General features: G+C 40.7%; 1 protein-coding gene across 2 annotated transcripts in view; it reads right to left on the reverse strand.

Annotated features, from left to right (window-relative positions):
- Positions 1-26,264, reverse strand: part of GRM1 (glutamate metabotropic receptor 1) — a 485,954-nt gene that overhangs the window by 314,821 nt on the left and 144,869 nt on the right. For both annotated transcript variants that reach the window (XM_088474384.1, XM_088474385.1), the window contains exon 3: positions 19,665-19,914. In XM_088474384.1, coding sequence (XP_088330510.1) covers positions 19,665-19,914 — 250 coding nt within the window. The remainder of the gene's footprint in view (positions 1-19,664; positions 19,915-26,264) is intronic.

Consider the following 26,264-nt stretch of genomic DNA (forward strand, 5'->3'; position numbering starts at 1 on the left):
CTCAAGCTCCGAAAATATTGTATTTTTTGAGCTTGATGAATTCTGTCCCCATACTAGTGTATGGGGACAGCGGGCCATTCCGCAAAAGGAAGGTAAGTAGGAGATATCTGTGATATCTCCTGCTTTACCTTTTTGATGAAGGGCCGAAAACTTAATTTTTACAATTGCAGGAGAAAATTTTCATTTTCACCTGATTTTGTAAAAATTAAGTGATGATGAATAGGCCCCTTAATGCTAATAAATGTTACATTTTCCTTCTTACTGATTGCTGGAATGGGCTCTTATCAGAGCCCCTGGCCAGGAGAAGTGGCCAAGTGGACAAATTGCCAACAGCAACCAATCAGCTTCTATCATTTTATAGAATGTACTTTTTTCTAGCTAGAACTGACTGATTACTATGGCCAACTTCTTCACTCATTAGGAGGCTTGCTCCATCTCCTCCTAAAAACACCTTGAGGTTACTGTGAGCAATACTTGAGACAGAAATCAGTAAATCACTCTGAGCATGCTCAGTGCAGAATGGCTATTAGCCTCACCGAGACTTTTCTTGGTGAGTCTTTATAGCGTGCTTGGTGTGTTTTGTTTATCCTCTTTTTAAATAAAGATTGTTGTACTATTTGGTGGTGGGCAGTGGGGGATGGTCATCCTGCAGCCGCCCAGACATAGGGGGGGTATTCAATTTGTAGCGAAAAGTCTGTGCTGGACTTTTCACTCCACAGCTGAGGTTTTCCGGGGATTAAGTATCGGGCGCGTGCCCGCTTTATCCCCGTATTCAATTAGGAATCAACGAAAACGGGAGAAGGCGGAAAGGTAAGTATCTCCAAAAAATTTAAATTTTCAGGAAATATTTCAGGGACCCCCCTAAAGATGTCTAGACATGGGGGATCACTGGGTACCCCAATTTTTACCTGCTTAAGGATGTCGGGGTTTCTAATAGCCGCGGCAGGTGCATATTTGCGGCTATGAAGAAGTGGTGAAGAATAGCACTTAGATTTTTTTTTGTAAAAATAAGTATTCCTATCAAATTTGGGGTACATGAAAATGGGGGTAAGCATATTTTTAAGTCCCTAAAATCATATTTCAAAATTCTGCAAAAATGCACCTGCTGCTACTCTTGCAATGAAGAAAACACCTGCCGCATTTAAGGGAACCCCTCTGGAATCAATGTTGCTAGTTTTGAAATGTGTTCCCTATTTTGTTTTCACACCAAAATGAAACATTATTTTTGGGGGTGTCACAATTTTTTTTTTTTGTTACCACAGATCATTCCCAGGTGTGCAGGCTATTTCTTTTAAGCCTGCACCCCTAAACCCCAATTCTGCACTTTTTTTTCGCCATGTAAAACATGGTGAAAAGTTATCCCCGTTTTTTTACAAAGCCTTTTCGCAACGGCGAAAAGTCTTTGTAATTGAATACGGGAATAATTGAAACATGCGAAAATGATGTCATCGGCGATCCCGACTTTTCGCAGCCAAATCGAATATGGCCCATAGTGTCTACCTTTATCCCCTTCCTGTGTAGTTGCAGTGCAGCAGCTTATTGCTAGAGTACACTGCCCTTGCCTTCTCTCTGTTGGCTCTTCCTCCACACAGCTGCTTCGGAACTTCTACCCTATGGCTGTGCTGTGCTGAGTATCAGCAGCATTATTAAGAATAATGTATCAGCAGTAGGTAAGTAAGGGTGAGCATAGGAATAAATGCAATTGAAGGTAGGTAATATTAATAAAAGGGATGAGCTATGATTATATGGTATTTATTATGATGGTGAAGGGTTTATTGTTTTTAATATAGTTATTTAGTTGTAAAAAGTCATAAAGGTGAGTCTGAGAAAGGTAATTAGGGGTAATTAATATGAATATAATTACCATCCAGGCCAGCTGTCCAAAATTCAAATAAGGGAGCCTCACCAACTGCCAGTGAGGATGGCAGTTGGTGTGGTTCCCCTATTTGAATTTGGACTGTGCTGCAGCCCGATCTCTGAGAGAAAACATTCAGTGGGAAACTGAGACTGTGACTCCCAATATGTTGGATAAAAATTTCCATAACATGGAATGATGCGTTCCAATTTTGAGGCCAATAGTGAGTGAAACACCCTGTATTATGGTCACTAGGATGATCACTGTAATGTATGGTGGTGAATAGTATGGGGGTTGTATTGTATGACACATGATGCGCTTTGTATTGTATATTGGTGACTATGAAGCTCTCTGTATTATATGACTGTCTCTGAAATGCTCTCCTTATTATATATTAGTCTCTTTAATTTTTCCTGTATTGTATATCAGGTACTGGAATATTCTCTTTATTGTAAATGGTCTCTGGGATGCTCTCTGTACTGTTTTTTTTTACAGTAACTAGGATGTTTTCTGTATTTTAAGATGGTCACAATGGTACTATTTGTATTGCATATCTGTCTCTGTAATTCTCTCTGTATTGCATATTGATCTTTGGAATGTTTCTTGTATTGTATGTCAGTCTCTGAAATGCAGTTTGCTATTGCCTGTTACATTGGCCTCTCCTACCAGCAATATGGTTACAGATAATAGTATGTAACCATGCCTACTTTTATGCTGGCTCTTAATACATTGTTCAGAAAAAAGAAAGGAGAGGGGTTATTTGGAAAGAGATTCTGCACAGGAGAACAATGTGTTTTGAAAAAATTATTTTTATAATTGTAGAATAAACCAACCGTAGTGTTCAGTAATTGGAAATATTTGCCAAAAGGTAAGTATTGTTGGTGGTGCACCCTATAGTCAAAAAATTACAAATTGCAAGCAAATCCCTGCACAGGCAGGTAGAAAGAAAACTATAGTGTGGGGTACTCTTAAGAAAAATAATATTAATAGAAAATGGTAAATTAATTAGTTAAAATATCAATTTTAATAATACCCTTTTAAAATTATGATGCATAAAGCATCCAAAAAGGAAAAAGAAAATTATATTTTGTTATACTATAAACTCAACACAATTATATATATTTTTTTTTATCTAGGAGTAAAATCCTGTTTAAGAAGGCAAATATTCCCTCTTATAATGGGAAAGATGGGCGAAAATATTAATAGATCAATTCTCTAGTTCCTTAGTAATAGGAGAGAGAATATATATATATATATATATATATATACTTCAGCAAACACAGATAAGTACTAATCAAAAAATGTCAGATGTATAGGCTCATCACTAATATACAATCCTTTATTATGCAGAGACTAAAAAAGCGCTGGTACATAAATTTTATACACTTGGAAGGGGTATAGTATCCCCTATATTATGTAAGTACTCAAAAGCACTGTCACCTGGGTAAGTATAGATCAGCAGATAGAGTTCAAATTCAACATTAAAGAAATATTACATAAATCATTGGTTTAAGATACTTTGAAAAAATAAACGATCAACAGTTGAAACTCACTCCAATATCTTATTGCTACATTTAAATCTTAGTGTGATATCAGAGAAACCATGCTTTAGGAGAGATAAAGTATCCCATATATCATATGAATGCTTGGGAACATTGTCACCTGAATAAATAAAGATTAGCAAATTAAATGTAAATTCAGCATAAATCAAAAAAGATGTCAAATACATGAACTCTTCACCAATGTGTAATCCTTTATCTTATAAATACATATAAATCCTGGTGCAACATCATGAGTTATATGCTTGATCAGCTATAATCAATAGTATATAATTAGTTAATAAGTGTTAGTGAATATGAAAGAAGTAAAGAAAACACTATGAAGAATGTCTCTCCACTTCTGTTTTTACATGGAGGGTGTGCAGGCCATGCAATGAGAGAGTGGGGACTAGTGTTTTATAGAAACAACAGCATTGATGGAAGTTGTTAAGGTTCTGCCAGGTGTTAGATAAACCCTGTTACCATAAGGCATTGCAGGGTTAAATGCGCCCAGGAACAGTCAATTCCCCACCAGGAGAGAACGACATAGAAAAGATACTTGTTTATCCAGTGTGAACTGTACTGTAGGAGGGAAAGGATAACCCACTGTGTTTAGCTATCTTGCTCAAACCTGTCAGCAGCTAGATGCCGTGTGTCTGTATCCACAGACAAGCCGAATAGTTCGGCTCCAATGTCACGCGGTGGCCGTCACGTGATCGCAATCAGCCGGCAGATACCCAGGGAGACGCTATGTTTCTGCAGCCCATAGGTAAATAAGTCCAACTCGGAAAGAGTGTAAGCTGGCAATGGATCACAGTAGCGGTCATGTGACTAGGTTAGCTGACAGGTGCCTGTATTGACGCGTATTTCGCCCAGAGGCTTGTTCACATAGAAAGGCCCTGACTACGTGAGTCCACTTTCACATTATTTTTCAGGGCAGTTCTTAACACGGCCCTGCTTAGTGCTAATACTTCACTTCCAGCAGTTTGTGATTTTTGTAATGAAGAGGGTATTTACCATGGTTTTGGCAGTTAGTCACTGCCATATTATTATGCTTCTTGATCTTGATGAAGAATGATGCTGCCTTCTAATTCAAGTCTCTGTATTAGAGTAAGTATATGTGGTATACATTATCTATAATTGGTGCAAGTTGTGTGGTGTCCATGAGTCAAGAGAGGCACTGCACCACTCACTCTACACAATGTGTCAGGATAGACACACTGTGCCTTGTAGCTAGCCCCTCCTCTATGCCTCCTGCCGAGGATGCCCTCTCTCTTGTGATGTTTTTGGAATGATTGCATTGACACACAAGCTGCCAAGTTTATCTCATCTTCTGCACACTTGCTATTTTCCCAAAAACATCACAGGAAAAATGGTGCAGTCAGCAGCAGGTATTGGGAATGGGCATTCAGCATGGTTTCTGCATTCCTGCTTATTTCTATTTATTTTGGCCTAAAGCTCTGTGACATAGGAATACACTGCTATTTGTCTTGCTATGCTGATACTTCCTGCACCTTTCGGCACATGGCATCACACTGGTTTTGACAGCACTTAGACAGCAGAGCTTTGAAGAGAGCGAAGAGTTAAGTGCTGTATGAGGTGGCATTTAATAGATTGTGGTCAGATTTCAAACTCTCCGTTATACTTAATTCTTCTTTTTAGCACTAGAATTCTGTAATAATTATTGTATGGCTTGTTTCATATTATATGGAAGCTTAGCAAACCTGCAAGAATAACATATTTATATAATAAACCCACCTGCAGATAAAAGGTATAATCACTGAGATGTATAGCATTCATTTATTGAAGTAACTCTCTCAAGGAAAAGAAAAAACTCCTTCCAAGCAGAAGTGATTTTGGAAGCCTTTGAACAGTACAATATTGCTGAGGTATGGAAATAACTTAATTTTGACTGATTTGCTACTTTGCATTGCAAATAGAAGAGCACCTTGAAAAGTTATAAAAAATTGAGCAGCTGTCATAAATTAAACACTATCTATTTTACAGAATGTGAATTGTACAGTAAAAAATGTATAATATAGAGAATGTATATACAGTTAGGTCCATCAACACAATTTGCATCATTTTGGCTCTGTACGCCTCTACAATGGATTTGAAATTAAACAATGGAGATGCAATTAAAGTTCAGACTTTCAGCTTTAATTCAAGGGGTGGAATAAAAATATTGTATGAAACGTTTAGGAATTGCGACCAATTTTATACACAGTCCCCTATTTTCAAGGGCTCAAATGTAATTGGACAAATTAACATAATCATAAATAAAATGTTCATTTTTAATCTTTTGCAGACAATGACTGCCTGAAGTCTGGAACCCATGGACTTCATCAAATGTTGGGTTTTCTCCTTTGTTGTGTGTTGCCAGGCCTTTACTGCAGCTGTCTTCAGTTGTTGTTGTTTGTTTGTTTGTATCTTTCTGCTTTAGGTTTGTCTACAGCAAGTGAAATACATGCTAGTTGAGATCATATGATTGACTCGGCCATTGCAGAATATTCCACTTCTTTTCTTAAAATAAAATCCTGGATTGCTTTCGCAGTATGTTTTGGATCATTGTCCATCTGTACTGTGATGTGCTGCCAACTTGACAGTATAACTTGAGCAGTCAGTATATCCCTATACACTTCAGAATTAATCCGGCTGTTTCTGTCTTCTGTTACATCATCAATAAACACTAGTGACCCAGTGCCATTGGCAGGCCTGTAGGGAGCCGATGCGGGCCCCAGTTATTTTGGGGTGTGTGGTCTAATCACGGGGCGTGGCCATGCCCCACTTAGAAATAAAATGCAGTGTTGAGATGCAGTGCTGCACTATAGAGAGGGGCATTGTGAGCCCCTCAGCAAGGGGCAAAGCCAGGGAGTGGTGTGTGATCAGTGTGATCACTCCCCCCACCCACGCACAGGCAGAGCCTCCCTTGCCCCACCACAGTTTAGTACTCACCACCACCCCTCCTCCCCCCCGCCCTCTTGGTGCTTCTGGCTATTGGAAACCATGCATGCCCTGCCATCACACTGCCTCCATTGTGTTTTACAGATGATGTAGTATGCTTCGTGTCATGAGACATTCCAAGGCTTCTCCATACCTTTTTCTTCCCATCTTTCAGGTACAGGTTGATCTTAGTTTAATCTGTCCAAAGAATGCTGTTCCTGAACTAGGCTGGCTTATTTTAGATTTGTTTTGGCAAAGTCTAATCTGGTCTTTCTATTGTTGAGGCTTCAAATGGTTTTTGCACCTTGTGGTATTTGCTGTATTTGCCCTTGTGAAGTCTTGTCCTTATGCTAGACTTGGGTAATGCTATGCCTAACTCCTGGAGAATGTTCTTCACTCGGCTGGATGCTGTGAAGGCGTTTTTCTGTACCATTGAAAGGATCCCACGATCTTCCACTCTTATGTGGATGTCCAGGTCTTTTTGTGTTGCAGAGCTCACCAGTGCGTTCTTCTTTTTCTCTCAGAATGTATCAAATTGTTGATTCAACAACTCCTAAATTTCCAGCTGTCTCTCCAGTGGCGGATCCGGGGGGGGAGGGTCGATGAGGGCGATCCCCCATACCACACACAGCCCTAGCCCCGACCACCTACTGAACATGCAGGCAGCAGAGGCTGGGGTCAGTTGCATGTGCCAGCCAGGACCTAGCTGTGCCAGCCACATACAGTAAAGGCTGGCAGCTGAGATGAGTAAGCTGTCAGTGTCAGCCCAGGCACCTGGCCGGCCGGATAAAGAAGTGGAGTGACATGGGATTTGTAATTTTTATTTTACTGCTCAAACTCTAAGCAGTAAATGATAAACTACAAATCCCATGAGTCATTGCATCCTTTACAAAGATGGCCGCCGGTGGAGCAACCCAGCATGTGAATAGGGAGAATAAAAGTGAAAGTGAGTGACATGCTGACAGGACTGGCTAGGACTGAGTTGTACACATGCAGAACGTTTAGAACCGTCAGGTAGGACCACCCAGTGGCTGATCCAGGGGGGGTGAGGGGAGTTCAAGTCTACAGACAGACTTTGGATACAGTGAATGAGTGCAATCATTCACAACACTGACTGTACAAGAAAACAGTGAGAGGGCTTGGTAACTGAATTGTGATGTTAAAGGGTTTTTTTGTTAATTACCAGTCTAATTAACCCCTATGCTGCTCTAGGGCTTATGGTCAGCAATGTATTTATCACTTGCTTAGTGGTATCAGCATTGGTGTTACTATGTGTACTGTATGTCAGATACCATTGGTGAAATAAAAGTCTCCTGTTTTAAAATATGCTATCACTTTAGTTTGTTTTTTTGACGTGTGTGTCTGAGTATGTGTGTGTGTATGTGTAGGTGGGGAAGGAAGGCTCCTTTAGTGTGGTGTTTGCTGGAAATTAGCGTAATATCTATACTTTATGTGACACAATGTACTGCACGAATAACTATATGGGCTGTCACTGTGGTTTGGGGATCAGATGGCTGTGTGTGGTATGGGGCTCTTGTCACATATATTAGGTTGTATATGCAGTGTGTAATATGTATTACTGAGTTGTTATTCTTAGGCTGGCAGTACTGGTATCAGAGTAAAGGAAATCTGCAATGTCCAGAAACAGAGCAATAGTGTACAATCATGTTTTCTGTGTCAATTAATATTGCAGTAGTTTTCAGGTAATGCTTATTTAGGTTGCCAGAGTTCCCATTGGTAGACCAAAACTCTTGAAATAACAGTCTAAAGTCTGCAAATGAGTTTGGGCCTGCATCTGACGGAGCAATTCAAATGTTGCTCCATTAGCCATGCATGCCATGGGCGCCCATTATTTCTGCTCGCCCCCTCTTGATAAGTACAAAAAGTCCGGAGTCCGGAGCTGCAACAAACATATCCATATTGCCTTGTATAAAGTGATGAGCAGTATGCAAATATGGGCGCCCAAAAAACATTTGAATTATACTCTTTGTGTATTATAATATCAGGCACCACAGAAACTCACTTTGGGAGCAGGACTGTAAGTGGGAGGAGCAATGAGTAGAAAGGGGAGGAGTCATTATTAATTCTTAAATGCCCCCCCTAAATGTAAAGTCTAGATCTGCCACTGTCTCTCTCTCATGGATTCTTTTTAGTTTTTGCAGCCTAAGGATGGCCTGTGTCACTTGCATTGAGAGCTCCTTTGTTGTGGTTTAACAGCAACAGCTTCCAAATGTAAATGCCACTGTTTAGTACAAGCCACTACCAATTTGGGATTTGAGGGAATATATATAGTTCAAGAATGTGACCAAGGGGCATATGTATCACAAACATTTTTAGGGCCTCATTTATTAACGAGTTTTATCACCAAAACGAGTGATAAATGTCACTGTGTATGATAAATGGTGCTCCAGCCAATCAGCTCCCAACTGTCAACTGTTGGCTGGAGCACCATATATCACATACAGTGAAAGTTATCATTCGTTTTGGTAATAAAAATCATTAGTAAATGGGGGCCTTAGGAGCTCATTCAGACCTGCTCGCAAGATGCGGACGCTCGCTGGCAAAAAGGGGCTGGATATTTAAATTAAATGCTCGCACTGCGTGGTGTAAGGACGCCCTCTATGTCTTAGCGAGCTACGGCACTGAGTGCTCGTTAGTGTATAAAGACTCCCCCGTTTCCACTCGCAACACACGTCATCTCCTGGAATTGTAGGATTAATCGGTAACATTGAGAGCCATCGGAGCTGCTCGCAGCCCTTGAGGTAGCCTTACCCCGCCCAAGCACTGCGATCAGTGCTGGCTGAAGTACATGCATGTGATGTGTACAATGACGCTACTTTGCTAATTATGCGCGCCCTTTAAACAGCGTTTTGTCTACACCAGGCACCAGGAAAGAGCTTCCGAAAATGCACTGCCCGGGCGAAGGACTAGAAGCAGTGTGATAGCTATCACTGTGGAGGTGAAGTATGAAGTGAAAGATGTCACATTGCTTCTGGGTTTGGACCCGGCGAGCTCACTGTGCATGTGTGGCCATTTTTTTCCCTTTTTGGAAAAAATTGCATTCAAGTAGCCCTTGGCTACTATGGTTTAAAGCCATCAGAAGGTGGCCTTAGCTGCTAGGATACATTTTACAGTTTAGCAGCCCCCATAGAAACCTATGGGGGCTGCTTTTGCGATTGAACATAGAGGTATCTTCTGCGATCACTCCTTCTTCTCAGTTTTCTGGATTTTTCTTGCAAAATGACTTTTGCTCCTAAAATTCTGAAGTTTAAAAAGCCTGATAAAACACGATAATACAGACTTCCAGTTCTGTTTTGATGGAGTGAGGAAGCCGCTGACTCCGCCTCTGACTCCAATCACCCGGATATACCTTTTAAAGGCACTCACCTGCCTCCACTTGCCACCCGTCCCGCTCCCCGACTCCCGCTGCATGGCATGGATCGCTATGTCCTCTCCGCTTCTCAGACGCCGCAGCAGCAAACTCATCAGGAGAAATGGTGCGCTTTTGGCAACATGGCGCCAGCCGCGGGCTCTGATGCTGCCTCCCCCAGCTCCAAAAAATCAATTGCGGAGTCAGATATCACTGCGGTGACCCAGGTAAGCCGTCCACCGGACTCCCCTGTTACATATGGGGATGTTATGGAGGCTATACAAGCAGCTATGGCTCCGCCATTAACACAGGCTGTGCATGATATATCACAACAGCTGGAGCACCTAACAAAAAGGGTCAAACACACGGCGAATCAGATAGGAGCTAGAGTGCATGAGGTTGAAATGCTGAAACAATCTGTAAAGAAACTCACCTCTGAATATCATCAAATCCATAATAAATTAGATGATATGGAAAACCGTTCCCGCAGGAATAATGTACTGCTAGTGGGACTACCTGAATCCATTAAAGGGGCCTCTATGGCGCACTTTGTAAGCAACTACCCTCCTTTTTGGGGATTGCGCAAGAGTGCAGTGACTTGGTCATTGAAAGAGTTCATAGGGTGGGACCCCCTCCTTTCCCAAATAAGCCACGTCCCAGAGTCACCCTCTTCAAATGCCTCAATTACCTCCACAAGGTAGCATTTTGGTCAGCTTCACGCCGTATCAAAGACCTGACATGGGAAGGCCACAAATTGTACATTTTTCAAGATTATTCCATAGAACTAACTAAGGCCAGGAAAGCGTTCTCACCTACATGCTCGAAGTTAATCTCAGAAGGCTGTAAATTTAGTTTATTGTATCCAGCTCGCCTACGAATATACTGTACGATGGATCGTCACATGTCGATTTCAATACCCCAGCTGACGCATCAGCGTATTTAGAGGAACTATCCCAAGCTGCAGATGTTGATATTGGTGACTATCCTACGGGCTAAGGCATATTATGCCATCCGCCTAACAGGTTCCTCCCATAATGATGTCTACATCCCTAGCCTAATACTAATACTAAGCCTAATACTAGTTATAGCATTATAGTTTGTTTATTTTCTCTCTGAATATTAATGCCTAGAATATTAACACTTAGTATTTATAATAACACACATCTTAATATTAACTATCTATATTATATTTATACCAGTTTTTTGACTGCTCTGTCAATATATTGACGCTTCTAGTCACATTTATAGTCCATTATCTCACATCTGAGCACGGGTTGGTGCTAAATGTTTAATATTTAGTCTAAAGTCCCGGTGATTGTGTCGAAACTTGACCTCACACCCACTGGTAGCCTTTATTATACTTGTTGGTTATCAATGATATCTTTCTAGATTAGTTTCCCGGAAGTACGGGGTAACTCCCGTATAACAATGCAAATTTTGTTTCCATTAATGTATATGGTTTTATGTATGTTTTTGGTCCCCTTGTCCTGTCACCCCCTCGTCCTTCCTCCTCACCCTCCACTTCTTCCTGTCCCCTTCCCCCTTTATAGGCGTGATGCTATTTCTTCAAGTATTGATTGGTCTATGACATTTATACTTTCGCTGCTGTATCATGACTGACCTAAAGATAGGTACTTTAAATGTGGGTGGCTTCAATACCCCAGCGAAACGGAGGAAAATTCTCAATTATTTGAACAAACAAAATATAGATTTGGTATGTTTACAGGAGACGTATTTGGTCCCTGAGGAAATCGCGAAACTAAACATACTCAACTGGAGGGTCCTAGGATCCAGCTCCTTCAACTCTAAAGCTCACGGGGTGGCCATTTCAATTAAACATCATATCCCAGCAGAAATTCTACAATCTTACACTGATCCACAGACTAGATTTGTGACACTATCCCTTAAAATCAAAGGCTGTGCATATATTCTCTCTAATATATGCGCCCCAAACAAATACTCTAAAGTTTTTTTTCAAAAGCTACTGTACTAGCTCATTTAACCCCACTCCTGATTTTATGCGGGGATTTTAATCTAATTTCCTCAGAAATTTTAGACAAATCCCAACACCTTTGTCGCCCCCCTTCCTTACCTAAACTAGGCATTCCCTCTAGAACTCAATTTCTTTCAAGCTATAGATGTCTGGAGAACCCTACACCCGATAGACAGGGAATATCCTTGTTTATCTGCTGCCCACCATAATCTATCTAGGATAGACTGCATTTTGACATCACAGACATTATTTCCTAACATCATAGATTCTCAAATAGAAACTATATCAGTTTCTGACCATGCTCTGATAACTGCCACTCTGCATATCCCTGAACTGTCTGGATCCTCAAAATCCTGGAAGTTTCCATTCTATCTTGCAAAATCCACTAGCTTCAGACAGAGACTAGAAACTGTGTGGGAGGAATATAAAAATGACAACATCTCACACCTTGAGAATGACCCACTTTTGTTTTGGATGACAGCGAAAACTGTCATAAGAGGTGCAATAATTTCATATGTCTCAGACACAAACAAAAAATATGCCACGCAATATATGAATTTTCAGTCAGCTCTCACAACAACATTCCGACATTACAAATCCAACCCTTCCCCTCACTCTAAACAACTTTATGTCTTGGCTAAGACACACTTTGATGAATTTATGGGGGGATTGGGGGAAAGATATCTTTTATCTGTTAACCATCGATTCTACAAGTTCGGCAACAAAACAGGAAAACTCCTTACCAATCTATTTAAGGGATCCTGTTCCCCTACAGTGGTTCAGCCATTCAAAGCTACCGTAATCAAGGGCCTTTCACAACATCCAACAACGAAACAGTTGAAACATTACGTTCCTTTTATGCTAACCTCTACTCCGCCACAACATCCAGCAATTCTGCAGCCCCTCCAGATGCTTCAATCTCTCTTGGTTTCTTGGATTCTCTGCCTTTTCCTCACAATACTACTGGCATGTCCCAATCTCTCATAGCCCCAATCACATTGGAGGAAATACAACACGCTATTCGCCATCTCAAAGTGATAAAGCTCCTGGTCCAGATGGATACAGCAGAGACTTTTATAAAATATTGCTGCCTCGAATAGGTGATTCCCTAGTATTAGTACTTAACTCTCTGCTTAAAACCGAAAACCCCACATTTCAATTCCGCTATCCTAAAAGTCCTTCCAAAACCTGATAGAGATCTCTCTCTCCCGGGCTCTTACCACCCCATCTCCCTACTAAATTTGGATTATAAATTACTAATGAAAATTCTTGCAGACCGTATTAAAGTTATCCTCCCACACATAATTCATACAGACCAAACCAGCTTTATTTGGGGTCGCCACTCTGAAATTAATATCCAGAGAGTAATCTCAGCCATCTACTCTTTCACCTCAGGTCAAACAGCACAAACAAATGTAATTCTATCTCTAGACCCTGAAAAGGCATTTGACCTAACTGAATGGGATCACTTGTTTAATACACTCTACAGTTTTGGATTCCCTGATCTCTTTATAAAGATCCTGAGAACCCTATATTATAAGCTTCAAACACAAATTTCCTGTAATTCTTTTACTTCTTCCACTATCTTTATCCAGAAGGGAACAAGGCAGGGGTGCCCTCTTTCCCCTCTTCTATTTGCCGTAGCCCTGGACCCATTGGCGATAGCCCTTCGAGCTTCACCTTCTTTTCAATGTATAAAAATTGGGAATGTCGATCTGAAAATATCCCTGTTTGCAGACGATATGCTTCTCTTCATCTCAAACCCTACTTCCTCCATACCAGAAATCCTGAAACTGATAGATTCTTTTAGCAGAATTGTTGGATATCGTATTAATGTCACCAAATCTGAGTTATTGCACCTCAATCAACCCAACAATTCGTCTCTCTCTCATTCTCCTTTATCTACATTTAAAATTGCTCCTAATAAAATTACTTACCTAGGGGTTCAAATTATGGCCAATCTCACTAAACTTTATGAGGAAAATTTTTCTCCCATGATTTCCAGGGTTTTGACGTTATTAGATAATTGGAAATTCCTCTCTCACTCTTGGGCAGGGTGGCGGTGCTCAGGAGCCTTGTTTTTCCAAATATCTTTTACCTGATGTGGATGTTACCGATATATTTGAACAAATGTGATACTTCATGTTTACGCTCTGCTATGACTAGGTTCATCTGGCATGTGAAAAAAACAAAACTTGCCATGATCAAACTTATAAAACCCAGAAAAAAGGGAGGAGCAGAAGTCCCAGATTTTGCTTCCTACTCTCTTTCTGTATTATTTAGATATGCAATAGATTGGATTTTAGGAAAGACTACATTTACTGATATTCAGTTAGACAGTGCTCTCTTCTCCCCTTTTCCCCCAGGAGCCCTGCTCCACTCAAAACCCTCTTCAATTCCCCCAAATATTCTCCAAAACTTATTATTTCATGACATTTATTATGCGTGGATTTCTCTAAATAAGAGACTTAAACGAGATCCACTCTATTCCGCCTGTATTCCTCTATGGGGCAACCCAGCTTTCCCCCCTTCTTTGACTAATAACAGCTTCTCACTCTGGAGAGAGAAGGGCTTAACAAACTCATCCAAAGTATTTGACCCAGGAGGACAAATCTATCAATTCTCAGATATTAGAGAGAAATATGGCCTGCCTCAGTCACATTTTGACATGTACCTGCAAGTGAAATATTACCTTTTGTCACTACATTATACTAAACACAGATCCTCCACAAACCCTGATCTATTACAATCCATCATAAATCTCTGTGAAAAAGTTACTTATCATATTAAATTTATCTACTTCCCTCTAGTAGAAAGTTTTGCTGTATCCGGTGGGGACAGGGTGTACACACAGTGGCAGAAAGACCTTCCATGTTTAATATCTCCAGACCAATTGTTTGTTCACTATGATTCGACAGTGAAAATCCTCAGTTCTTCTTACTTACAAGAAGTTCACCTGCGCACTATACAAAGGGCTTATATTTCACCGGAACAATGTGCTAATTTTTCCCTAAACCATATGGTGGAGTGTCCTAAATGCCGCTGTGTGTCCGCATCTTTCTTCCACTTCTTCTGGACATGTCGGAAAATCAAATGTTTCTGGAATAAAGTTGTAGCCTTTATTAATGAATTACTGTCTACACAGGTTTCACCTGACCCCCTGGCTTGTCTATGTGTAAATCTCTCTAACTGGGACTTAACCCCCTCAATCACCTCCCCTATCCCTATTATTACCGTGATAGTGACAATATCGAAAAAAATTATATTGACCCATTGGATTTCCAGATATTTCCCCTCTCTTGCAGAAAATTAAAGTAAACTACTTCAGTTTTTATATTTTGACCACACATAGAAAAAGGAGTCGTGACCTTTTACAAAAAGTGGGGCATATATATTCATAGTTTGGATCAATCTACCCAAATCCAAATCTTCAAAATTTTTGGAGACAACAGAATGGTTTCTTCACCGGCAAATATCACTAGCCCCCTCAGCGAAGTTTTATGTATAGCTGTTTTTCACAATACAGTCACTGTTTCGGAAATTCTTAGGCCATATGTCAAACAATTCTTGTCAACATAACCCCATATCCCCTTCCTCCCCTCCATGTTCTTTCCTACCCCTTCCTGTATTCGTCTATGTTTCTTCTCATTACTTTGGGTACTTTGAAGAATTATCTCAGAATATTGTTAATTGCTGATTGCTTCTCCACATTTCTGAACGTAGGAAGACACACGACAATAAAAAATCCAACTGTAACTTGTTTCAATTTACATTCTCATGTCCTTTGTCAACTTATGTTCACTCTAGAAAGATGCTTTATAGCACCTATATATTTAATCATATCATTTTCCATGTCTTTCTTTTCCTTGCTCTTTCCCATGCAATATCTCAATCAGATGTATGGACTCCATAGTAATCTTAATATGTTATTTACCTCATGCTGTATGTCTTTTGCCTTTGAAAAAAAAATCCAAATAAAAAGATTTTAAAAAAACCCACGATAATACATTTCAGAGGTAACAGGTTACCTGCGAGAAGTCTAAAAGGCATTCCTAAAAAGTTCTAATGGTACAAGAAATTATAAATAAAGAGATTAAAAGAAAGTGATGGGAGACGTGTATAAAGCGGTGTAAAGAGTGGGGAAGTTGCCCATTGCAACCAATCAGCTACAAGGTAGCATTTATCAAGTACTGTACATTCTATAAAATGATAGGTAGATGCTGATTGACTGCTATGGACAACTTCTCCACTGGTCCACTGCTCTACTTTCAATGCTACCTAATATGGTGCCAGTTCTGCATACCATTGAGTCAGTGGCGTAAGTTCATCGCAGACGCCCGGAGGCAAGTTATAATTTGGTGCCCCCCCGTCACAGCCGCTGACACTGTAATGTAGCAATTCTCATGCAGACAGGCTATAGATAGACTAAGATAGCAGCTGATGGTCTGACACGGAGTTATCCACTAGTGTATGGTGGCTTATCAGGTGCTATGAAGGGCCATGATGGTACATAGTTACAGCCCTAAGTGGGGTGAATATGTTGTGGACAATGGAGGAGGTGCCCTCTTTAGAGCTGGAGCCCGGCGGCAGGCGCCTCCATTGTCTCCCATAGTTCTGCCCCTGCGTTGAGTAACATCAGAAAAAAACACTGGTTATTATACAATCAAGTGGATCTCCCAAACTTAGCTGTACAACCTGAAATGTATTTACAAAACATTCTGTGTGGTCAAAATACACCAAATATGGCAAATTGAAGACTGTTCCACATGTAGCAAAGTGTGTATGTGTAAATATATAATATTTTCTCCTCCGTTTTATGGCTCAGTGATATTGATTTCTATAACAAGCATGAACTGCTGTGCAGAATTATTCATTCCCCTGGTGGGTACGTTTTTTTGTGTATAATTTTCACAGCACTCGTAAAATACATAGCAGTACGGCGAAAGCGATCAGCACAAACTCTATGTTATAGCTAATAATACTCTTCCTCAAAAGTTTATATCAGTCATGCATGGTGTACACTCTTTATGAATTTTATTGGCTATAGAAAATGTACTACATTTTTTATGGGATTATTTAAAATTTGATGTAATAATATCAATTAATCCAGTTTTCTATACAACTACTAAAAACACTTTGTTAGGCAAACAGCTAATATGTGCAAAGGTTTTGGATCGTACTACAATTGCCTTTAATCACTATTTTAGTCCTCAATTATGACCTTTAGATAAAATCATAGTCCACATATTGCAACCATCATTTGACCCAAGGGGAAAAAATAAATAAAACAATATATTCTTTATATAATTTTTTTACATATTTAAGTAACAAATCTTAATCATGCTATGCAAAAACATTCACATGGAATCTCATTTTTTGAAAAGCTTCATAATGTTTAACAATGGACATTCATTTACAGTCGGGGGTGCTAAGACAATGGAAAGGATGGATGGGATACAAAATATATCTGAGCAGTGGTAGATTATATATTACTGTCCCAAGCAGTAATACATAATTCCACACTGCGATACACCCCCAAGGCAGGAGTTTGCTGGTAAAGTATATGCAATGACTCCAGCATCATCCATCTTGTACCGGATTAATCAAGATGAGGGTGAGTGCATTGACCAATAGTAGAGCTTGAAACTACCTACTAATCCCACCACATAGCAACCAATCAGATTCTACTTTTCATTTTAAGTGTTTTGGTTTGGTTTTGGATTTCTTTCAAATCTATAAAAACAGCTAAAATCATAATTTGGACCAGTTTACATCCAATCCAAAACCCGAGATCTGGTTTTTAGATCCGAAATCCGAATTTAGAAGAAGACCCGATACAGAACTTGGTTCTATTCCCAAAAGTGATCCGAGCTGGAACTTGGTTTGACTTGGTACCCCAAGGTTCGCGTGTGTTTGATTTTCAGCAAAACCAAACCACTCATTTCTACATTTCATAGAAATTAACATACTAGATAAATGTACAGATGTGTCCTCATACACCGTTGCCCAAGTTGCAACAAATAGCCCCTTTCGGTGCGCCAAGTCCTGGGCAACTCGGCCGCGCATAGCTTCTTTCTCACTCAAAATATGTTATACAGGTTGAGTCTCCCATATCCAAAATGCTTGGGACCTGGGGTATTTTGGATAACGGAATATTCCGTATTTTGGAATAATTGCATATCATAATGATATATCTTGGGAATGGGACCCCAATATACACACAGAATGCATTTATGTGTTATATACACCTTATACACACAGCCTGCAAGTCATTTTATACAATATTTCCAATAATTTTGTGGCTCAAGCAAAGATTGTATACATACATGAAATTCATTTATGTTTCATATACACCTTATACACACAGCCTGAAGGTAATTGTATACAATATTTTTAATAATTTGTGCCAATGACAAAGTTTGTGTACATTAAACCATCAAAAATCAAAGGTTTCATTTTCTCAGTCATTCCAAAATTATTCAGTATTTTGGAATATTCCGTATTTCGGAATATTTGGATATGGGAGACTCAACCTGTAATCACATTAATAAAACAACTGGAAGCAAGAAAACTCCATTGCTAGATTACACTGATCAATATGATGTGCAACATTTGTATACTGTATCTATGTGTGACTGAGTCTGAATCTAAGAAGGGCTCAGAGGCTGCGGCTTTTTCTCACGCCAAATTCCCTTGTTCTTCATTTGCAACTTTCTAAGTTTTTAAAACTTGTTTTTTCCTTTTAGTACTCATTATGAGTCAATGTTGTTATTAACAAATTCAGGTACTCTTGCTGTACTAAACTATAAATACAATCACTCCATAGTCACTCCACAGGGGGATTTCTATCAGCTGTTAATACCCCCACACTGAGATGTATTCTGCAGCCGCTGCCAAACCTGCACATTTATTTACAGCAGGCTCCCTGCGAGTGGGGGTATTAACAGTTGATAGAGATCCCCCTATGGAGTGACTATGGAGTGATTGTATTTATAGTTTAGTACAGAGTACCTGAATTTGTTTATAACAACATTGACTCATGATGAGTACTAAAAGGAAAAAGCACATCTTATTATAACATAATCTAGGCTACTGCGTCAGCTATTGTGGAACCAGGATTGTGGACATTGCTTATTTTATATGAACAATACTGCAGGAATTGATACCAAGTTACAATGTTGCATGTCAAAATGACTGTTAAGGTGCGTACACACACAACGATTTTTTGAACGATTTAACTATAACAACGTTCTTATGGTTCAATCGTTCAAAAAATCGCTCAGTGTAAAACGATAAACGATGAACGATTATCGTTCATGCGCGTTCATGTTTGCCGATTGTAGTTTGTAGTTCAGTCAGATATTTTTCCTTCAACACACAGAAAATAGTTTATTAAGTATAGTAAAATGAACTACTTTGTAAAACGATTTTCGTTCACTTTTTCAAGGGAAAAACTGAACGAAAATCGTTCAATGAAAATCGTTCATTACTTACATCGTTGTGTGTGTACGCACCTTTATAATTTAATCTAGTTTATTTGTACCTAGCAATTGTCTATCATACAAGTTGCTCTATTTTTACTTGTTTTATGGGATTTGTATATTTGAATAAATGCTTTTATGACTGATCTTTAAATAAGTCTAATTATTAAACCAGCGCAGAATTGTTTATTTTTTAGTTTTTGCACTTTAAATGGTGTTTTGCTGGGTCTGCGATGCCAATAACATACACAATGTAAAGAAAAATATGGTACGCTACTCCTCTCAGAAAATCTCAGTCGTGCTGGGTGTCTCTCGCCGTATGGTGTATAGAAGATCACTGTATGAGGACACATCTGTAGCTAAAAGGTGATAGGTTGATATGGGCAACACCTCTAAATGTCCCCTTTAGAAGGTTTGATACATCTCCCCAATGTATCATATTTGAAAGGATACACAGAAAGTATTAATAAAACCATTGTCTTACCTTCCAATAAGCAGAAATTCACCGACCACACCTAATCTCCTCATAGCCATCAGGAGCCCTCTCACTGTCATTCCCTCGCAAAAACAAACCACCACTCTTGCTTTCGGCAATCTCTCGCGGAGTTTCCTGAGAAGCCGATCAAAGCTCTTCTCCCCAGCATTGCTGTATATTTTGTCTGTGTGGGCAATGCACAGTCCTTCTTGTGCTGCAAGTTCTTTAAAGGCCTCCATTCCACTTTCTCCATAGTTTCCTTAAAAACAACATTACAAATGACAAGTTGTTATATTACTGAAAAATTCTAGCGTAATGTCTTCCAGCATTTAGAATTCATGCCCTTTACATGATATGAACATTTATAGCTGTGAGCTTACATTGGCACAACCTACTGACCCAAGCACTGCATCAAACCATAACATGGATACAACAATATTCTAAAACCTATCAGATGGGAAATCCTTGCCGGAGGCATAACATATAAAAATATACATTAAGGACACTTTGAGCGCAAAGTCTACTCCTATTATTTCTAGCTAAATATAAGTCAACTAAAAATGTTCACACTAACCTGAAATGTGTTCAAAATGTTTTTAAGCTAATAAAAAAATTATATAGAAAAAAATTAAATAGAAAAGAAAATGTAATATAATTTATAGTATGATAAATGTTATTAAACAATTACCGGCACATGTAAATAGATATGACTTCATTGGGCAAACACATGCTTTCCCGAGGGTCAGGGGTCCAAATGCTGACTTTAGAATAAGTTTGGCCAGCCCATCAATAGGGCATAATTAGCACATAACAAGCTATAGTCTGCCTCATAGATAGTGCAGTGTATGCAATACCTCACATATACTGTACATGTCCTGCAATCACAATAAGCCATTAGATGTGGAAGTAGGACCACCCCGCCTGAGCTCAATGTTTTTTCTTTTTACCAGATATGGGTGCTATTCCACAATGTAAATCCTCTGCTCTGTGGATCATTGGAGCAAGTCTCGTTGCCTGGTGGAGTGGTAGTATAACCTATCACCGGCCCTGGACAAAAATGTACACATTGATCTCCTTAGACACTGGATAGTGTATGTAATACAGTATTAATAATTAACACTATAGAATACCTATAGTATAGGATGTAAGGTCTAAACAAACTTTCTGTATCAAACATATTTATCTCATATAAATAACATAAATTGTCAGGAAAAGGTTAAACATCCCATAATAAATATGCATACTTCATAGAGCCAGTAAGAGACAGAACTGAACTTTATAAGCACACATTCTTCCACATCATTTTAAGACACCTGTCTCTTCTGGCTGGCAACTGCTCTCTGGTCTGGTACACTCACATCCACACACACAGCAGACTTGGTAGGAGAAGCTGCTGCCACTGGGCATGCATAACCGCTCCATTTCATCCCTTATACTGCATGTTGTAGCTACAGCTCTAGTAGATTCATATTATATACTGCTGGTATTGTGGTGATTATTTGAGCTGCTGGCCGGACCGTAAGGAGGAGTACAAGGCAACTGGAACAACTCGCTTGCATTTGCCTATGGGCTTTATCTAGGCACATACTGTATTCCACTTGGAATGAAAATCAGGGAAATCTGTTTGCATGTCCATTTGTAGTAAATACTCATCGCTCTCTTCAATCCCCTTATACTGTATAAATGTTTCATGTGTACCTTATTCATTTTAAGAATTGGCAACCATATGGTCGAGTAACTTTGCATTCATATTTGCAAGTTTTGAGCAGGATTGTATGGTCCAGAAATTATTTTCATCTCAGGTCGGACGAACTTTGGCTCAGAAGTTGTAAATCATGAGATATTTTGCTCAGATTCTTTCAAAATAAGGAAATTTAGCCCCCCTGGCTTCAGTGACATCCTTTTCTCAAGGGTTTATTTAAATGCTCATGCTTATTATAATGCAATCCATTCAGCATAGAAGCACATTACAGGCACACTCAACACCTGTACAATGTACTGTGTAAATAAAGAAATAACTGTTGTACACCCCTGCAAATCCTCAACCTGCCCCAGCACTTGTTTTCACTATAACAAGGAGATCAGGATTGTAGGGCTCCGCGTCTGTAAATAAAGCCCACTTACAGAGTTGTGAACTGCCCCTCCCCTCTTTTTAAGGGAGGCCAGGGCATTAGGCAAGAGTGGGACACCTGGATTGGCAACTTTGCCACCCAATTTTTTCAGTACATAGGGCCTGATTCAGAGTTGTATGATGTTTTGCATACAACTACGATGGTAACCGGCTGGCGCATGCACAGGATCTGTACTGTGCATGTGCTGATCAGTTTCTGCAAGATTGCTCGCAGTGCCCCCTAAGCTGCAGCATGATTGAGCCCAGGAAGCCCCATGTTTTTGTAGCGTGAGGAGGTTGTTTGGTCACAGTTGCAGGACCAGGACCTGTAGGAAATAATGGTAGAGCAGTGATGTACTATCTGTGAATTGTAAAGTGGGACAGGTGGCTTATTAGTCAAACAGACTGATTTGCAGATTCATTAGCCACCTGCAATTTATTTCCTGAAATACAGATGAATTTCAAAATAGGATGAATCATTTCACCCATGTCTAGTCATAAACAAATGTTCTTTATTGCATGTATAGGGCCTGGTAAACAAGAACCTTTAATAGGCATGTTTTGTGAGTGGGAGGACCAATCGTGGAGACTGTGGCTTCTGTTTGGTTGCACACACACACCATACATGCCCAGCAGAGTAAACAACCCTCTTGTCACGATGCTGACTAATTTTTCCCATATTCTTCTATGTTTTACCTCTGCAATGTGTGTTCCAGCTAGTGCTAAAGTACGCTCGCGCTGTGTCCGCACATCAATCCTGGATGACGCAGAGGTCCGCCTGCACTGCACATCGCAGCCAGCTGGCTATGAGTTCAGTCCTCACTGTTCCTGCTGTGTGCTCTCAGTGTATTTACTCAGCATGCAATCATTCAGGCTGCACAGCAGAGTACCCTCCAAAAGTCAGTATGGGTTCAGCCATGTTGGATTCAGTCACCTGACTCTCCTCCACCACTCAGAGTGCTGCTCCCAGACCAGCTGATCACAGCATCCAATTCCTTAGGATCCACCCCTATAAATTACACTTCCTGACTGGCCCACTTTGCCAGTACAATGTCGCTTCTGCTGAGGTTACAGCTCTGTGCTGAGCTCCCAGGTACTCTGTATCTGAATGGTTCCAGTCCGTAGCATTCCAGTTCCAAGTCTGGCTATCAAGTCTACAATTCCATCTAGTACTCCAGTCTGGTTTACCTCCATCAGGCCCAGTCGATATCTCCAATTATCAATCCCAGCCGATATCTCCAAACATCGAACACAGCCAATATCTCCAATCATCGGTCCCAGACGATATCTCCTATCATTGGTCCCAGCCGATATCTCCAATACAAGGACTCAAACCTATCCAGTACTTCAATTCATTATCATCGGTCTCAGGGCTCGATTCAAACCCGCTCACTAGGAAGCGTTCGCATGCAGCCTGCCGATGTTTGCATTCTGCGCATGTGTACGCATTGCAGTGTGCATGCACAAACCTGTCTGTGCGATTGCCAAGTGCTCACCCCTTGTGTATAGATGCTTCGCTGGCTTGAGTGACAGAACGAGCCGTTTGTGGGTGGTGACAGGGGAAGGCCGATGAAAACAGGGAGTGGTGGTGCGAATGCAGGCGTGCCAGAGCATCTTAACGCCATTTCAGAGGCATGCACAATGCGTCATAGTACACATCACCTGGCTGAATTTTACACTTAAGCACTCGCAGTGCTTGTGGTAAGGTTGGTATACCACAAGTGTTGTGTATGCATCCGATGGTACTTGATGTTACCCATGGTTGCATACACATCCTGGAGCTGACACACACAAGTGGGCATCTTAAAACAGGCTGGTGGGCATCTGCATACACAGCACGATCGCACAACAAGACATTGTGGGCGTGCTAATGCCTTACTGTGTGATCGAGGATTTGCATACTTTCTCTGCGTGCGAACGCATTTAGCGAGCGGGTCTGAATTGAGCCCTCAAACCGATCCAGCACTTCAATTCATCAACATCTGTCTCAAACCAATCCAGTTCTTCAATTCACTAACATCAGTTCCAATCTGGACTGTCTCCACACCTCAGTTCCAATCCGACTGTCTCCAAACATTGGTTCCAATCTGATCCTGCTTCATCAATTCCATATCATCGATTCTATTTAATCAATTCTACAACATCGGTTCCAATCCGATCCTGCTTCATCAATTCCATATCATCGATTCTACTACATCAGTTCCTATCTGATTCTACCACTACAGTTCCAATTCAATTTCCAGTCTACTAAAGTTGTTCCCTACTGTCCTAGCCTTTGGGCTCATCACCTCCAGCAGTTTCACTACCTCCTATCTTCCCTAATTGCATGAAGAAGTCCTGGCGCAAGCCACACAGATTCAATCACGCCTTCCTAGGCTCCACTTCAGCCTCCCACGCCTGTTCTAACCAATTCCAACCCTCAGGCATGGCAGTGTGTACTGAACAAATGGAACCAGCCAATCGGATAATATCCAAGCTACACTTGGTGATCCTGGGGCATCCAGGACAGCCTTCCAGAACCTTTCTGCATCTGTTCCTATAGTTGCACTCATCTTCAACTGTTTATTCCAACCAAACTCAGTGGCATTTCTAAAGCAATTTCTTCTGAGAAGATGACTGACCCTCTCAATTGTTCTCTTCTCTACTAATACTTCTACTTCTCAGTTTGCTATTGCTCTTAAACCTGAACATCTAGGTACTCTTTATCAGCTGTTAGAACAAGGCCTTCTCACCAGAAGTTTTCAGATTAAACCTGAGTTCCTTGGTTACACTCAATTAAGTTTCTCCTCCTAAGCAAAATAAAGTGAGTCACTGGAGTTATCTGCACCACAAGCTCGCTATTGCATCTCTGTCTCTACTCTGGGAGTTAAGATAATTTCATTAAAGACTGTTCCCTTTGTATATCAAGCAAAGGTGACAAGTGTTAGCATCACTGTGTTTGTGTCTCCAATTCTTTCCATGTGCCATCTGCAGTTCCAGTTTCCTCAGCTCTGAACAAGGGGGTTATGACTCCCATTCAAAAGGAGCTTCCAATGTTCGATTGGGGTCCAGTAACAAGAAGGTCCTACTCCAAATTTATAAATCAAAAGCGTATGTCCAAGTCTCTCATAATCCGAGAGACATCTGATTCTTCAGCCTCAGGAGAGGCACCTGATTCTTCAGCCTCAGGAGAGGCATCTGATTCCACAACCTCAGAAGAGGTATCTGATGTTTTGATCTCAAGTGGGTTATCCGATAAACTGCTCCAGAAGAGGCTTCCGAGCCTTTAGCTTCAGGAGGAAAATCTGATCTGCCAACCCCAGGAAGGGTATCTGAGTTACCAACCACAGATGGGGTCTCCAGTGCCTCAGCCCCAGCAGGGGTCCTCAGTGCCGAGATCCCAGGTAGGATTCATAGTGCCATGGAGGCAGTGATGGACTCCTGTCAGGTACTTCTTGAGGATGCCATCATGATGTTGACTAGCATGATTCAGGTCCTAGATGAGCCATCTGAACATCTCAATTCTGCCTGTTCCGGTAGTGGCTGGATTCTGCTTCCTTCAGTTCCTTCCAATCCAATTTCCTCCAGACTCCATATGGTTCCATCCTTAAGTGCGAGATCATCCCCGGTTCTAGTTGGTTCAAGAAAATCTGATTCCAATCCGGTTTTGACTACTTAATTTCCAACTGAATCAAGTTCCTCTGGACTCCATTCGGTTCCATCTGTCTGTCCAAAGGCTCCTTCAGTTCCAACTGATTAAAATTCATCTGGATACAATCCGGTTCTATCTGTCTGTCCAAAGGCTCCTTCGGTTCCAGCCAATTCCAGCTCCTCTGGACTCAATCCAGTTCCACCCATTTGTCCAAGGGCTCCTACGGTTCCAGCAAGAAATTCCAATTCAGTTCAGTACCATTTGATTCCTAGCGATTCAAGTCCCTTTGGACTCAGTCAATCTGGTCCCATCCATCTGTCTGAATGTTTTTCCGGTTCATGTTGGTTCAAGAAAATCCAATCTAATCCAGTTCTGCCTCCTCCAGATCAAGCTGACTCAAATTCCTCCAGACTCAATTCAACTCCATCTTCGCCCGATACCAATTCAAGTGTCTCTTTACCCAATCTGGTTCCATGCGTTGGTCCGAGTATACCAGAAGGGTCACCTGAGTCTTCAACTCCAAGAGAAACATCTAATCTGATACCCCCAGAGAGGGTCTCCAGATCCTCAGCCCCAGGAAGTATCTTCAGTATCACAGATTCAAATGTCGACTCTTCTAAAGAATCACCCTGTTGGATGACAGTCTGAGTATCACTTTTTCAACTGTCTTTGAATGCTGCCCAGTCAATCAAGACTTCTAGTATGGTTCAGACCAAAGAGAGACCATCTGAATATTAGGGTTCCACCCATTCTGGTTCCCGCCAGATTCCATCTTCTTGTGTTCCAACTGGTTCAAGTGTTCCTGGACTCAATCCGGTTTCATCCATCTGTTCAAATGTTCCTTCGGTTTCAGCGACTCCAGTTCCTC

Source organism: Taudactylus pleione, unplaced genomic scaffold (assembly GCF_031769625.1).
Source record: "Taudactylus pleione unplaced genomic scaffold, aTauple2 ptg000154l, whole genome shotgun sequence".
In the NCBI taxonomy this organism is placed as follows: Eukaryota; Metazoa; Chordata; class Amphibia; order Anura; family Myobatrachidae; genus Taudactylus; species Taudactylus pleione.